At 46.1% G+C, this 14,450-nt stretch overlaps 2 protein-coding genes across 4 annotated transcripts in view; one reads left to right on the forward strand and one right to left on the reverse strand.

Annotated features, from left to right (window-relative positions):
• Positions 1–10,055, forward strand: part of Cenpo (centromere protein O) — a 14,807-nt gene extending 4,752 nt beyond the window's left edge. For all 3 annotated transcript variants that reach the window (XM_028778083.1, XM_028778085.1, XM_028778084.1), the window contains exons 4-7: positions 5,679–5,793; positions 6,424–6,683; positions 7,737–7,908; positions 8,754–10,055. In XM_028778083.1, coding sequence (XP_028633916.1) covers positions 5,679–5,793; positions 6,424–6,683; positions 7,737–7,908; positions 8,754–8,890 — 684 coding nt within the window. In that variant the 3' untranslated portion in view covers positions 8,891–10,055. The remainder of the gene's footprint in view (positions 1–5,678; positions 5,794–6,423; positions 6,684–7,736; positions 7,909–8,753) is intronic.
• The window catches only part of Adcy3 (adenylate cyclase 3), an 89,326-nt gene continuing 84,762 nt past the window's right edge, over positions 9,887–14,450 (reverse strand). The window contains exons 17-22 of the mRNA XM_028778087.1: positions 14,271–14,429; positions 13,192–13,338; positions 12,640–12,759; positions 11,863–11,986; positions 11,266–11,390; positions 9,887–10,806 (exon numbers count right to left, since the gene is read on the reverse strand). Of these exons, the coding sequence (XP_028633920.1) occupies positions 10,624–10,806; positions 11,266–11,390; positions 11,863–11,986; positions 12,640–12,759; positions 13,192–13,338; positions 14,271–14,429 (858 nt within the window). The 3' untranslated portion in view covers positions 9,887–10,623. The remainder of the gene's footprint in view (positions 10,807–11,265; positions 11,391–11,862; positions 11,987–12,639; positions 12,760–13,191; positions 13,339–14,270; positions 14,430–14,450) is intronic.

A 14,450-nucleotide genomic window follows, 5' to 3' on the forward strand; every position in this document is an offset into this window, starting at 1 on the left:
AAAAAAAAAAAAAAAAGGAGGAAAGATCCAGAGTTCCAGGACAGCCAGAGCTACATAATAGAGAGGCCCTGTCTCAAAAAAAGAAAGAAAAAAAAAGAAAAGAAAGAAAAGAAAGAAACTTCCCATCTTGTATTTGGAGTCTAGAGATGAGTTTGGACATCATTTTTGTTCATCCTTTAAGGATGTTATCTGTTATCACTAGGCCCATGTTTTCATGATTAGGCATTAGTCTTAAGTGATATTCTTGTGTGAATTTGCTTGCTTGCTTTTCCACAATTTATTGTTCTCTGTCTTTGGTGTTTGACAGATTTATGCCATAATGTGGTCAGGTGTGGGGTTCTTTATTTAGCTTGGTGATGCTTAAATTCTTGTTTGTTTGTTTGTTTGTTTTGTTTTTCAAGACAGGGTTTCTCTGTGTAGCCCTGGCTGTCCTGGAACTCACTCTGTAGACTAGGCTGGGCTCAAACTCAGAAATCCGCCTGCCTCTGCCTCCCAAGTGCTGGGATTAAAGGCGTGCGCCACCACTGCTTAAATTCTTTTATTTAGAATGTGACCATTATCATTTCAAGTAATGTATCAGTAGCATTCTTTATTATATTTCTGGGATCCCCATAAATACTGGGATTTTTAGCTTGTATGTTTGTGGTTTCTTGTAACATATCTATACTGATTTTCTAATCTTATTTTTGCATTGATGCTTGTTTTAATGATATATATATACCAGTTTCATTTAAGTACCTTTTCATGTCTTTTTAAAAAATTTATTCTCTCATATATGAATCCCCACTGCAGTTTCCCCCTCCGTCCTCTCCGCCAAGTTCCCCTCTCCCCACCTCCGCTCTTCTCTAGATAGACTCCTCCTCCGCCTCCCTTCAGAAAAGGGCAGGCCTCTCAGGGATGTCAACCAAACACACCATATCAAGTTGCAATAAGACTAGGTACAAACCCCCATATTAAAGCTGGATGAGGCAACTCAGTAGGAGGAAAAGGGTCCCAAGAGCAGGCAATAGAGTCAGAGACATCCCACTCCCACTGTTAGGAGTACTACAAGAACACAAAGCTACAGAACTATAGCAAGTATGCAGAGGTCCTAGGTCAGACCCACACAGGCTCCATGATATCTGCTTCACTCTCTATGAGCCCTGGTTAGTGACTCTGGGCAATGTTCTTGTGGTGTCCTTGGCCCTTCTAGCTCCTACAATCCTTCCTTCTTTCTCTTTCACAGAGTACTCAGTGCACCTACTATTTGGCTTTGGGTCTCTGCATCTCCTCTCAGTTGCTAGATGAAGCTGCTCTGATGACGATTATGCTGGCCTATGATGTATGAGTGTAGCAGAATATCATTAGGAATCATTTCATTGAGGTTGTTTGTTTACCAGTTTGGTTCTATCCTAGGTCTCTGGGCTTATCCTAGACTCTGGTTCCTGAACCTCTAGGTAGTATCAAGTGTGGGCTCCCTCTTATGGCATGAGCCTCAAGCTGGACCAGTTACTGATTGGCTAGTCCCACAATTTCTGTGCCACCTTTACCCTAGCACATCTTGCAGGCAGGATAAATTGTAGGTAGAAGGTTTTGTGGCTGGGTTGGTGTCCCAGTTTCTCCACTGGAAGTCTTGCCTGGTCACAGGAGATGTCCGGTTCAGGCTCTGTACCCTCCATAGCTAGGATTCTTTGCTAGCATCACCCTCATAGATCCCTGGAAGTTTCCATTGCTCTAGGTTTCTACCTTGAGCCAAAATGCTCCCCAATTCCAGTTGTCTCTCCCAGTACTCTCTCCTTCCATCCCCCCAAGATATTTTATGTTATTAGTAGCAATTGTGAAGGATATTGTTTCCTGACTTCTTTCTTAGTCCATTTGTTGTTTATATATGTAGGAAAGCTATTGATTTTTTTTTTTTTGAGTTAATCTTGTATCCAGCCACTTCACTGAAGGTGATTGCCAACTGGTAGGATTTGGGGGGGAGTCACTTATGTGTACTACCATATCATGTGCAAATAGCGATACATTGACTCCTTCCTTTCCAGTTTGTATCCCCTTGATCTCCTTTACTTGTCTTACTGCTCTAGCTAGCATTTCAAGTACTATAATGAATAGATGATGTAGACAGTGGACAACCTTGTCTTGTTCCTTTAGTGGAATTGCTTTTGAGTTTCTCTCCACTAAATTTGAGGTTGACTGTAGGCTTGCTGTTGACTATTGCCTTTATTGTGTTTATAGGTATGTGCCTTGTATCCCTAATCTCTCCAAAACTTTTGTCATGAAGGGGTGTTGGATGTCAAAAGCTTTTTCAGCATCTAATGAGATGATTGTGTGGGGTTTTTTTTCTTTCAGTTTGTTTACGTGGTGGATTACATTGACAGGTTTTTGTATGTTGAACCATCCCTACATCTTTGAGATGAAGCCTGCTTGATTGTGGTAGATGGTCTTTTTGATGTGTTATTGGATTCGGTTTGCAAATATTTTATTGAGTATTTTTGCATCATGAGGGAAACTGGTCTAATTTTCTTTGAGTCTTTGTGTGGTTTGAATATCAAGATAACTGGCCTCATAAAATGAATACAGCAGTGTTCCTTCTGTTTATATTTTGTGGAATAATTTGAGAAGTATTGGTATTAGGTCTTCTTTGAAAGTCTGGTAAATTGCCGGGCGGTGGTGGTGCACGCCTTTAATCCCAGCACTTGGGAGGCAAAGGCAGGCGGATTTCTGAGTTCGAGAGTTCGAGGCTAGCCTGGTCTACAGAGTGAGTTCCAGGACAGCCAGGGCTACACAGAAAAACCCTGTCTCGAAAAAAATAAGAAAGAAAGAAAGAAAGGAAGGAAGGAAGGAAGGAAGGAAGGAAGGAAGGAAGGAAGGAAGGGAAGAAAGAAAGAAAAAAAGAAAGTCTGGTATAATTCTGTGCTAAAACCATCTGACCTTGGGTTTTTTTTGGGGGTGGGGGAGTAGAGAGACTTTTAATACTGCTTATATTTCCCTAAGGGTTATAGATCTAGTTGTATTATTTACTGATCTTGATTTAACTTTGGTAAGTGGTATCTATCAAGAAAATTGTCCATTTCTTTTAGATTTTCCAACTTGTAGAGTGGCCGATTTGACCTCTGGTCCAGCAGGCACTCTCCATCAGAGTTGGAGGCTGGACTTCCTGGCAGTTAGCCTGGTCTTTGGTCCAGCAGAGGTTCTCTGCTCTGACTGGCATTTCCTGCACCTGTTCACTGATAGGGCTACACCTGAGCAGTTCCTGCCCGTGTAGGAATGGCAGTGGGAAGGTAGGAATGGTTGACTTGGGTCTTTGGGATCTAAATAGAGAATGTGGAAGGGTTCTGAGGTGGACCTTTTACCTGTTCTGACTGGCATGGTGGGCACCTGAGCCTAGATGTCTACCTCACCTCTTCTTTTTTCTTCTGTTTGTTTCAAGATAGGGTTTCTCTGTGTAGCCCTGGCTGTCCTGGAACTCTCTGGCCTCAAACTCAGAGACCTGCCTGTCTCTGCCTCAAGCGTGCTGGGATTAAAGTCGAGTGCCACCACCACCGTCTGGCTAATCACCTTTTCTTAATATTTGTTTCTTTTTTTTTTTATCTTATGTTTTTGCTAGCTTCCAATTATTACACATAATGGATCTCATTACATTTTCATACATGTATGTAATGTTACTCTTGTTACCTTCCCCCTCCATCCTTGCCCCAACTTGTCCCCCTTCTCCTTTCACAATTTTTTGTTTTGTTTTATGAGGTAGTGACCCAGTGATTTTCATTGGGTTGCTTATAAGGCATGGGGAAAGGTTTGTTTACAGGACAGGAGTATGAGCACCTTACAAGTGGCAATATCAGTGGAGAAAGTGTTCTCTCAATCATTGTGAATAGTCCTTAGGAAGGTATAGGAATCCATGAGCCCTTTGCCTTCCATGATAGGATATCTTTTTTTTTTTTTTTTTTTTTTTTGAAACAGGGTCTCATGATATAGCCCTGGCTACCCTGGAACATACTATGTAGACCAGGCTGGCCTCAAATTCACAGAAACCCACCTGCTTCTGTTTCCTGAGTGCTGGGATTAAAGGTGTGCCCCACCATGGATGGTTTGCTTCTCCTTTTGGTATGTGTATTAGTTTCTGTTGTGACACACCATGGCCAAAAAGGACTTGGAAGGGCAAAGGGTTTATTTCTTACAGCTTTCTGTTTATAGTGAGGGAAATCAAGGCAGGCGCTGAAGCAGATGGAGGAGCTGCTCACTGGCTTGCTTTGGCTTTCTCTACACTTGCTTAATCTGCTTTGTTGTACAACCCAGGAGGACTTGCTCTCAGAAGTTGTGAGCTAGGCACCGCCCACAGTGGCTAGGCCCTCTCACATCAATCATTAATCAAGAAATTTCCCCACAGACTTGCCTGCAGTCAATCTGATGGGGGCATTCTCTCGATTGAGGTTCCCCTTTCAGATGACTCTACAACATTAGTTCTCAACCTTCCTAGTGCTGCGACCTTTTAATACAGTTCCCCATGGTGTGGTGACCCCACCCCCCAGCCCAACCATAAAATGATTGTTGTTGCTGCTTCATAGCTGTAGTTTTACTACTGTTACGAATCATAATGTAAATATCTGTGTTTCTGATGGTCTTGGGCAACCCCTGTAAAAGGGTTGTTCACCTCCGGAGTGGGCTCAACCCACAGGCTAAGAACCACTGCTCTGGCTTATGTCCAGTTGACAAGTTAGTCAGGATCGTATGTTTGCCAATGTTTTTCTTAGTCAGTGACGAGTGTGAGAAACCGGGGAACAGGTTCTGAGCCACGCTGTCTTCCTCCAAAGACCTCAGTTTTGTTCCTCCTAGTAGGCAGCTAGCACATGGCTGCTTGGGAGGTCTCGGCTGCGGCCCTTCTCTAGTCACAAGTTTGGAGGTTTTGGGGACAGGTCTACCTCTGCTTTTATAACCATCAGCAGTTTCTTTTCTATCATTTCTTAGACCCAGCCACACACGTGCACTTCTGGACTTGGCAAGTGCCGGATTGTATGCAGACGTGGACTCCCTGTCTTGTGGGATCTTGGCTACTGCGATAGCAGTGTCTTCAGTTATCTCCTTGAAAGTAGGCCTTGGAGTGTAGATCATCGAGTGCTCTGAGGGAGGGGAAAACTTCAGGAAAGCCAACTTCTTCAAAAGCTTGTATTTCTTTTTCTTCTCAGTCCTGTTTGGATTTTCTCTAATACCTGCAGATCATTTTCTGTTTGCTTATTTCATTTGGGTAATTCATCCAGCTCAGACTTATCCCTTGAAGAAAAGGTAGCCTGGTAGTGTCTGCTGGGCTGTAGCTGCAAGTTCAAGTCTGGGGGACTCGGCTTACAAAGCCCTATAGTCTGGCCAAGAACAGCTTCTCTGGCCTTACCTTTCCACAGCTGTCTGTCTGGTTCATCCCCTGCTCCTCCTAGACTGCATTCTCACCTTTTCTTGTTCCTCTGCAGTCTTCTCCAGTGCCATCAAATCCTGGCTTATTAGCTAGCAGTTCCTATTCCCGATCCTCACAGCGTGGCCTCCATCCTCCCTCTGCTGTTCATCTCAGCACCCTGTGAGGTTGTGGTCACGGAAACACCAATTTCTGATGCCTTACAGAATAAACTACCATTACAGTTACTCAATCAGATGGTGGCAGACTGTGGTCCCCCTGTTGTAACCAGTCAAATTTGCTACATATCTTGTAGGTTGAAGAATCTTCTGCCAAAGAAGATCCAAGCAAAACAGTGATTAGTGAGCAGGAAGTTCTGGAAAGGCAGTGGAGAAACATGAAAGCCATTCTGCAGGCGTATCGCTTTACAGGTAGGACATTGTTCTCATCTGATTGATTTGGAGTTAGTTGGCTAGACTTGGTTCCCCAGAACTTACTTGTACACACTGCCATACATACACAAGCTGACATGCTGGTTTCTAGGCTTATCTGCTTATAAGATCCACCTCTTTAGACAGTAAAAGACGGGTGGTTGGTGCCTGGCTGTAACCATTTCTCTTCACAATCGTTTGTTAGACCCTCTGCTAGAACTTTCTTTACTGCTTGCCTGAGTTATAGTCATGGTTATAGTTTGAACATCAGATCTCTGTTTCACCATAAATAATAATTTGTTCTTCAACTATACCACAGAGAACTGTGGGAAAAACTGGAGACTCTCATAAACTGTAACTCAGGGAATAAAAAGAATACACAGAGTAAAATTTTCGAATTTTTCCCTCAATTTGAAATCTAGGGTATCTTCTCACTTCCCCATCCATCCATAATTTTAACAGCTCAGGTTCGTGTGAACCAGTCAGGAGGAGTGTCTGATGCCATTTGTTTGAGCAGCATTTGTGCGCACTGTCTGTATATCAAGCCTTGTGCAAGGTTACTGGAATGCCCAGACGGCAACCCATGACCTTTGTCTGACATTTGAGGGGTGTTGCTCACTGTTTGCCTAGGGCTCAGCGGGAAGCTGACCAGTCGTGGAGTCTGTGTGTACATCAGCACGGCCTTTGAGGGAAACCTACTAGATTCCTACTTTGTGGACCTCATCATAGAGAAACCACTCCGGATCCATCACCATTCCATCCCAGTCTTCATCCCCCTGGAAAAGTTAGCCACAGCACACCTACAGACTGATGTTCAGCGCTTCCTGTTTAGTCTCTGGGAGTACCTAAATGCCTATGCGGGAAGGAAGTACCAGGCAGACCAACTTGAGGTATTTGTGTAGGGATTTTTGTGTCTGATTGTATTGCCCATGACAGACTTCAAAAGAACATGCTTTCTTAAAGAAGAAGGCTCATTTATTTGTGAGATAGAGTTCTTTAATCCTAGCTGTATATGTGGCCCAGGGTGGTCTTCCATTTAGGCCAGTATACTGGCCTCTGCCTCCTAAATGCTTGGGATTACCCATGTGTGCCAACATAGCTGGTTTTATTTTTAATATATTTATTTTTGCCAAGGTTAGAGATTGGAGGCCCTGTGCATTCTGGGAAAGCACTTTGTCACTACAGCTACAGCCCCAACCCTGAAGCAGAAGTCTGTCCATTACCTTTCTTTACTCTGGTTGGTTGGTTGGTTGGCTAGCTAGTTTGAAATAGGTGTTCACTCTGTAGCCCATGCTGGCCTGGAACTTATTGTGAAGTCCCAGCCACTTTCAGACTCAAGAGCAGTCTTCCTGCCTTGGCATTGGGGGTGATTATGGGCATTTGTCACCACATCCGGCTTTCCACTCACTTTCTAGTACTTGTTTCTTACTGGCAAATGATTTCCCTCTCTTCATTTCCCACCCTTTTGTAACTCTCAGTGATGCTGAAGACCACAGTCCTCATGGCGATCCTCACACTTCTATCACACATAGACAGAGTTGCCATGCTGTTACTTCAGCAGGGACTTTGAACGCTGATGTCATAAGTACAGGTGTCTAGTACCACAGAAGACTGAGCTCTGGCCTGCCTTCTCAAGAGTGGAAACCCTTGCAGTAAATACAAAGGAAATACATGGTTCTAGCTGAGCAGTTCTGCCGCTACCCAGGCATCAGTTAAACAAAATGTCTTTCCACACAAGATAGTCTTGGTGAAACTTGGCAGAAATGGTATCTCCTTCTACCTGTTCCCTGATCATGCCCTGGAAGTGCTTCCTGCCAGACTCTTGGTGGCCTTTGTCTCTCTCATTGAGACAAAGTGTTGTGTGGGGTCAGGCTGCAGAGGTCGCCCCATACCGCAAGGTGCTTCTGGAGCAGTAACCACCTTCTCCATCCTTCCCCTGGTAGAGTGACTTCTGTGCTTTCCTCACGGGACCTTTGCAGAGATACGCCCTGTGCAACTTGCTCTCGTTCACCTATAAAGTGGAACAGGGATGCCAGACCTTCTCCTTCAGTGCCAGGTTGCTGTATGAAGACCTCACATCAGCTCTTCCCACGGATGTCACTGTGACAAGGCCAGGTAGGAAGAACAATGCCAGCCGGGTGGTGGTGGCGCACGCCTTTAATCCCAGCACTTGGGAGGCAGAGGCAGGCGGATTTCTGAGTTCGAGGCCAGCCTGGTCTACAGAGTGAGTTCCAGGACAGCCAGAGCTACACAGAGAAACCCTGTCTCAAAAAACGAAAAAAAAAAAAAAAAAAAAGGAGGAACGATGCCTCGCTGAAGAAACAGCACGTTATGGTTCAAGCCAATGGAGTGGAGTGTGTGGGGTAACATCAAGTAGACCACTTAGAGCCCTCTGGTCACGTACCAGAAGTTTACCCGATACAAAGAAAAATGTGGTTCTCCAGTTTTTCCTCTTTGTAAATGTTAAATATCACTATCCCTTTCCTCTCCCAGATCAGCCAGAATGCTTTCATCTTACAATTAATTTTCACAGGCATGTGCTCCTCACCCCCAAGATAGAAAACTAAGGCTGAACCCTGGGATTGTCTGTGATGAAGTTAGCATACACTTAGCCCTAGGGTATATTCTGTAGGTGGCAGTTTGTCGGGGCTGCCCAGGAGACTTTGGTTTCCTCTTGTCTACAGGTACCATAATAATCTGACATAGTCTCTAATTAAGGGGGCTGGGGGGTGGGGGTGGGCAGTGTTCTGATGATGCCACAAGTTGCACGCCCACAGGTTTTAAGTTGTTCTAGTCTCTGTCTATATTTTTCTAAGTTCCTGTTCTCAGAATTGTTCTGGTGAGGCATCTTCTCTAGAGCTATAGACAAAAAAATAAGTCACATGGGCCCAGAAGAGTGGTGGTCTGGGTTCTGACTCCCTTGGTTGGATTAATAGGCTTGACAGAATCTCTTTGTTTAGGTGTGGAAGCATCATCCCCTCGTTGGGAAGAGCACAGAGCATCCCATGAAGTGCTCTTCCGTACCAAGCCCCTGCACCAAGTGTTTGCTTCATTTTCCAAAGAAACTGAAAAGCTGGATTTGAGCCTGGTCTCCTGAAAAACTGTTTCTCTATTTGGGACACATATGAAGTAAATACACTTGCACTGCCTGCAGTCCAGAACCTTTCAGCAAAAGCTGTTGGGAGAGCACATGCCTGAATACCACCATGAGAACAGATACCCACGTCATGGGAATGACAGGAGCTTGGCTGCAGACATAGACAAGTCCCTGTCTATAGGCACTGGGCAGGTTCTGGACACTTGTCCGTGATTGCTTGTTCACTTTGTACAGTGCTCCAGAATGCCTCTGCCTCCTAGAAGGACCAGTGCTGATTTGATCGTATGTATACATTCTTGATGAAAATCAGCTAAAATGGGGGTAATTGAAGACATTTTGTGAGCATTTCTAGCTTTCGTGGGAGCTATAAATCTATAAAAGGGCTTGTAGTTAAGAAGGGAGAGTATTTTCTAGACTTTTGGTTTGGAGCAGCATGTTCTAGGCCACTATTTGGTGGGAAACAGTATTTTTATACTTGGGGGTTCTGTGTATTTAATTGTTTACTATAACAATTCAGCATAGAACGGAATGCATGAAGTCACTTTAAGGAAGCATTGTTGGAAATCGGCACATTGATCAGGGAAGGCCCCCTGCCGTGTCTCCCTCCTGCCAGCTCCAGGCATGGCTGTCCTTCCCATTTCCTAGACACTTTCAGTGCCTTTTCTCTTTAACCATTGGTCTGTGGTGTGCGACAGGTATTGTTCCTTGGCTTAGGGCTTCTTGCCATCTTTAGGCCCATGTGCTGGTCAGGTACTCCCATTACAATTCCTGCCTTTCCTCTGCTCGTCCCAGAGGATCTTTACTCCACAGGCCCAGCGCTTGGGCTTCAGTCTAAGTTAGCTCCTTCCTAGAAATCCTCATGTGTGGGAGCTCCAGCCAACTCTAGGAAGAGTGCATGGAGGCTAAGCCAGGGCCCCTAACAGAGGTTTGGAACAAAAGATTCATGGTACAGGGTGAGACGTCTGTATCCCAGTAACAGAATTGCCACAACAGTCCTCAAGTTGAGTAAAGCTTTTAATAAAACAGTCCTGTTCTTTATCAACACCTGCAGATTCTCTGTTAAAGCAGTAGCAAAGGCGACTGTAGCAAGAGCTCAGAAGACAAGGCAATATTGGAAAGTTGTTTTTTGAACAGGTTAAAAATATAAATGTAGAAGATCTGTTTATATATTTTTCTTTCAGAAATAACCCCCCTTCCCAACCAGGTGAAAGGAAATATTGCACTTTCTGCTCTCGTGACTAAGGTGACACGGGGGTTCCAGAAGAACCTTTCAAGATTATCAGGAATGTTGGGGTAAGGGCCATTGACCTAACCAGACAGGAGGAAGCAGCCAGGCACAGAGCCTTCTTGGCCCTGAGCCCAACCCGTGTTCCCTGCCCCACAGCACAGGCAACTTCATTCTGCCTCTGCTGGCATCCTGCTCACAGTGGCCATGGCCTCTCTAGGGGTGAAGGGCTGAGCTGGAACCAAGGCTCTGGAAAGGCTGCTCCAGTACTATGCCTAAGACCCCTGCTTTGGGGAAGCTACAGGCACACTGAGGAGTAGGAATAGCCACCCTCAGAGCTCACATCCACACAGGAAGGCTGGAGGAAATCTGAAACCTAAATCTATGGGAATGTGCACTTCAACAGTTGGGAACACCAGGACCTGGTCATCGGCCCTTTCCCAAAGCTTTTCTCTGCTTCCAGAAAACTCTCCCTTCCAGTGTGGACCACTGTGGAGCCAGAGGCCATTCAGGGGTTGTCCACCACTTGATGGGGCAGTGTAACAGAGGAGCCATTGGGGAAGGCGGCTGGCCTATCCCGCCCCTTCAAGAAAAAGGTCAGAAGCTCCCCTTTGCCTTTCACAAAGATGGGACCTCGCCTCACAAAGCGGAAGCCATACTCTCGAAGGATGACCTGCGTCTCTTCTACCACCTGCACATGGAGAACAGAGGCAAAGTTAGAGACGACAAAGCCAAGACAGTAGGGTAGAGGAGCTTTCGGACAGCTCCAGTAGTAGTATGTACATACAGTGTGTAGTGCTTCCTCCCAAGCCCCACATGGGGGAGGACCACAGACAGCCACTCAGGCAGCACACTACCATTTCATGGCACTAATACAGGTCCAAGTCAGTTTGGTTGTTAACTTTGTACCAAACTGAGACCTTTTTCACCCAAACCTGAATCTTAAATGTTTTAAATGGACCAAAAAGCCTTTTCTCCCTCCAGCTAAGGCTCTAGCGGCCTCATTACATGTTTCCTTGGCTCTGTGGCACTGCCAACATTGACTTAAGGCCCACAGGCAGGAGCCAGGAATACATGGCAAAGCACTAGGCTTCTACTTTTGTTGCACTCCCCCATTCAAACACGTGCTCAGTTATAGTGCTGAGCATACCTGGATGTTACCCATGACCCCTGTGGACTCCATCCTGCTGGCCACATTGACTGTGTTGCCCCAGATGTCATAGTGTGGTTTCCGGGCTCCAATGACTCCAGCCAGAACTCCTCCTTTGTTCATGCCTAGGGTAGAGGGAGTGGAGCATGGCCACCAGCTAAGCTTGCATTAGCTTGCAGAAGCTACCAATTTCTCTTTCATAGATGACCATCTGACCCCCACCCACCAGGCTGCTGATAGGAACACCTGTATTCCTTTTTAAACATTCCTTCACAGCTATCTCTCAGGAGTGGAGTGGCCAGCTTCAATGTGACCTTCCTAATACTTCAGACTCCTGTAAATTTGCCCAGAAGTGGTGAGGCCATTTCTCATATGAGTAGCTGGCACAAACCTCGGGAGAGAAGAATGCAGAAGGGAGTCTGAACTGCCATTGGAAACAGTAGGGATGGATCTAGCTATACTATCTCATTACTGTAGATTGCTATGTGTGGTCACCTCAAAGAGCAGAACTAAAGGTCACTTGGGTCCCCTACCAAACTGCCTTCACCTTTTAAGCCTCTGTTCTGCCAAGCTCCCCAGCACTGGCGGTGCCTTTACCTATGCGCAACATGAAGTTGTTGAATGACTGGTTGTTGATGTTTGTGAGCGTGTCCTTCATGGCTAATGCAAAGTCTGCCAGGTCAGCCAGGTGCTGCCAGCGCTCCTTGTCTGACTTCTCCTCCTGTGTGGAAGCATGATGACACTGTCAGAACCCACAGGCCATGACCGTAACAACTAGGCATAGTGGCAACAGTATGAACCCAAGGTGGCAAACTGCTAACATCCTTTTTTTTTCTTCCTCCTCAAAAAAGTATTAGCAATCTCTTTAAGACCAGCATGCCACCACTGCAGAATTCATGCATCTGTCCAGGGGAAGGAGGCCCTGTCTCAGCTGCATCCTGTGTGCCATGATCACAAGGCAGAATTCTCATTGCTCTGTTTGAGTCTGGTCCTTGCTTGGTTCCTCAAGGTTGTAAGCACCTAGTGAGCAACCTTCTGCTTGCTTTACTTAGCCTCAGAAAGGGCAGTGTAAAGGAAAACTAGATGATGCTTTGAGAACCATGCTTGCTTGTGACTGTCCATCAGAGAATCACACAGCAGGCTCCACAGGTCTATCTGAGCTCGGTGAAAAGGCCAGTCGGCAGCAGCCGGGCATTCCCACCGCTCCAGGACTGACGGTTCTTCAATGCTGTGGGGGCCCTTTGCACAAGGACCTACCTTCATTAACTTTTCATCTGATCCTCGTTTCCCACGGGCTGAGGCTGCCTGTCTCTTACCCTTCCGGGCAGGGCTGCCTCTCTAGCTACTGAGCTACCTTGCTAGTTCCAGAGTTACCTTGCTGGAGCTCGTAAAGCCATTGGTATTGACATCTGGCGTGACTCCTGAAGCCGCCATATAGGTGCTGCCAATAGTTTTGATCTTGGTGATGACCCGGAATTTCGGATTGTCCAGGAGCTGAGGACAGAATTAGTACAACTAAGGAAGAGGAGTGAGTTTGCTGTCAAGTTTGCCTGTCTACAAGGATCAATGATGCATCAAAGAGACACTCCTATAATGGCTTTGTTCATTCCATGCTGCCTTGGCACATAAGCCACAGCCTCAATTACCGTAACCTTAACACTAAGTTAAATGGCTAGTCTCCTTAGGTGGAGGAAGTCCTAAGGAAAAGTATCCAGTCAGTGTTGAATAGGGATTGAGGTAAGAGAGAAGACAATCCTTAACCCCATGAACTTGCCAGGCCGTCCCAGGATCCTCCGCAGCTCTCGGACTTTGAGTTCTGGACGGCTGCAGAAGCCCAGTTACTGTAGAAGACTCACATGGGAAGTGTGTGGAGCTTGTCTTGGGATGTTATATAAAGTGAGCTAGCTCTGACAGGAGGACACTCACAGAGTCAAAATCAGAGATGATCTCATTGAGGAAGCGTAGACACTCGATGCCACCGTTATTGATGCTCTCCTCGGTGTAGAAGTCGGCAAAGTTGGGCAAGGAGGCAAACATAACTCCAATCTCGTCATAAGACTGGCTGTACAGCTCCTAAAAAGAGACAGGGTTGGGAGGCTGGAGAGGTGGCTCAGCAGTTAAAAGCACTGACTTTCTTCCAGAGGACCTGGGTTCAAATCTCAACACCTACATGGCAGCTCACAACTGACTGTAACTCCAAGATCTGACATCCTCACACAGACATTCATCCAGTCAAAGCATGAATGCACATAAAATAAAAATAAATGCTTTTTTTTTTTTTAAAGAGGCAGGGTCAGTCTGGGTTACAGCACTGCTGCACAAATGTGAGGACCAGAGTTGAGTGCACAGAGGTGGAGGCCAGCTGGCTAGTCAGACTAACAGTGAGCCCTAGGTTCAGCAGATTGGGGACAAGCAGTAAAGGAACACACCCAGTGTGTCATCCTTCGGCCTCCATATGAGCATGTGCATACACTTACATATATCACACACAGAGCAGAGCCCAAGCACGCAAGGGAGGCTGCCTGGTAGGATGGTTTACTAAGGATTCTTCTGTTGTCCTCACCCTGATATGTATACTCAACTATCTGAACCCAACTTTGAATGGTGAGAATGAGGAGCACTCCACTCCTCCCTGGCCTCTGCATCTGTTCCTGTCCTGCCTTCCCTTGGTGATGGACTGAAATAAACCCTTTCCTCCCCAAGTTGCTTATGGTCATGGTGGTTCATCCCAGTAACAGAAACCTCTCCAGGGAAGGTCAGTGGAATGGTCAGCCACCTTGGTTTGAGAAGGTCTTTTTGGCAGAAGGGGCACTCTGGTTCTGTGACAGGGTCCCAGAGACACAGCACGTCAGCAGTGTTCAGTAGAAGAGACCCTGGGAATATCTCCTGGTTGATGTTTCTGGATAGGCCAGCCATACTTGGACTTCCAACCGCAGTTATAAAAGGGCTTTGGCTGGTGGATGCTCCCTGGCAGAAAGAATAAGCTCCACCTGAAATCCTCTTACCTCATCTCTCTTCTTGGACCCCAGGAAATGGCGTGCAACATGCTCAGGCAACATGTTGGTGACCAAGGCCTCGTTCCACCGTCGCATCTCGTAGACACGTTCTTTCTGGTCATGGACCTCAATCTTCCACAGGAATAGTGTTCGGGCCAGTTTCTCCACCTACAGACATAGGTTAGGTGA

Source organism: Grammomys surdaster, unplaced genomic scaffold (genome assembly GCF_004785775.1).
Source record: "Grammomys surdaster isolate TR1022 unplaced genomic scaffold, NIH_TR_1.0 324, whole genome shotgun sequence".
NCBI classification, from domain to species: Eukaryota; Metazoa; Chordata; class Mammalia; order Rodentia; family Muridae; genus Grammomys; species Grammomys surdaster.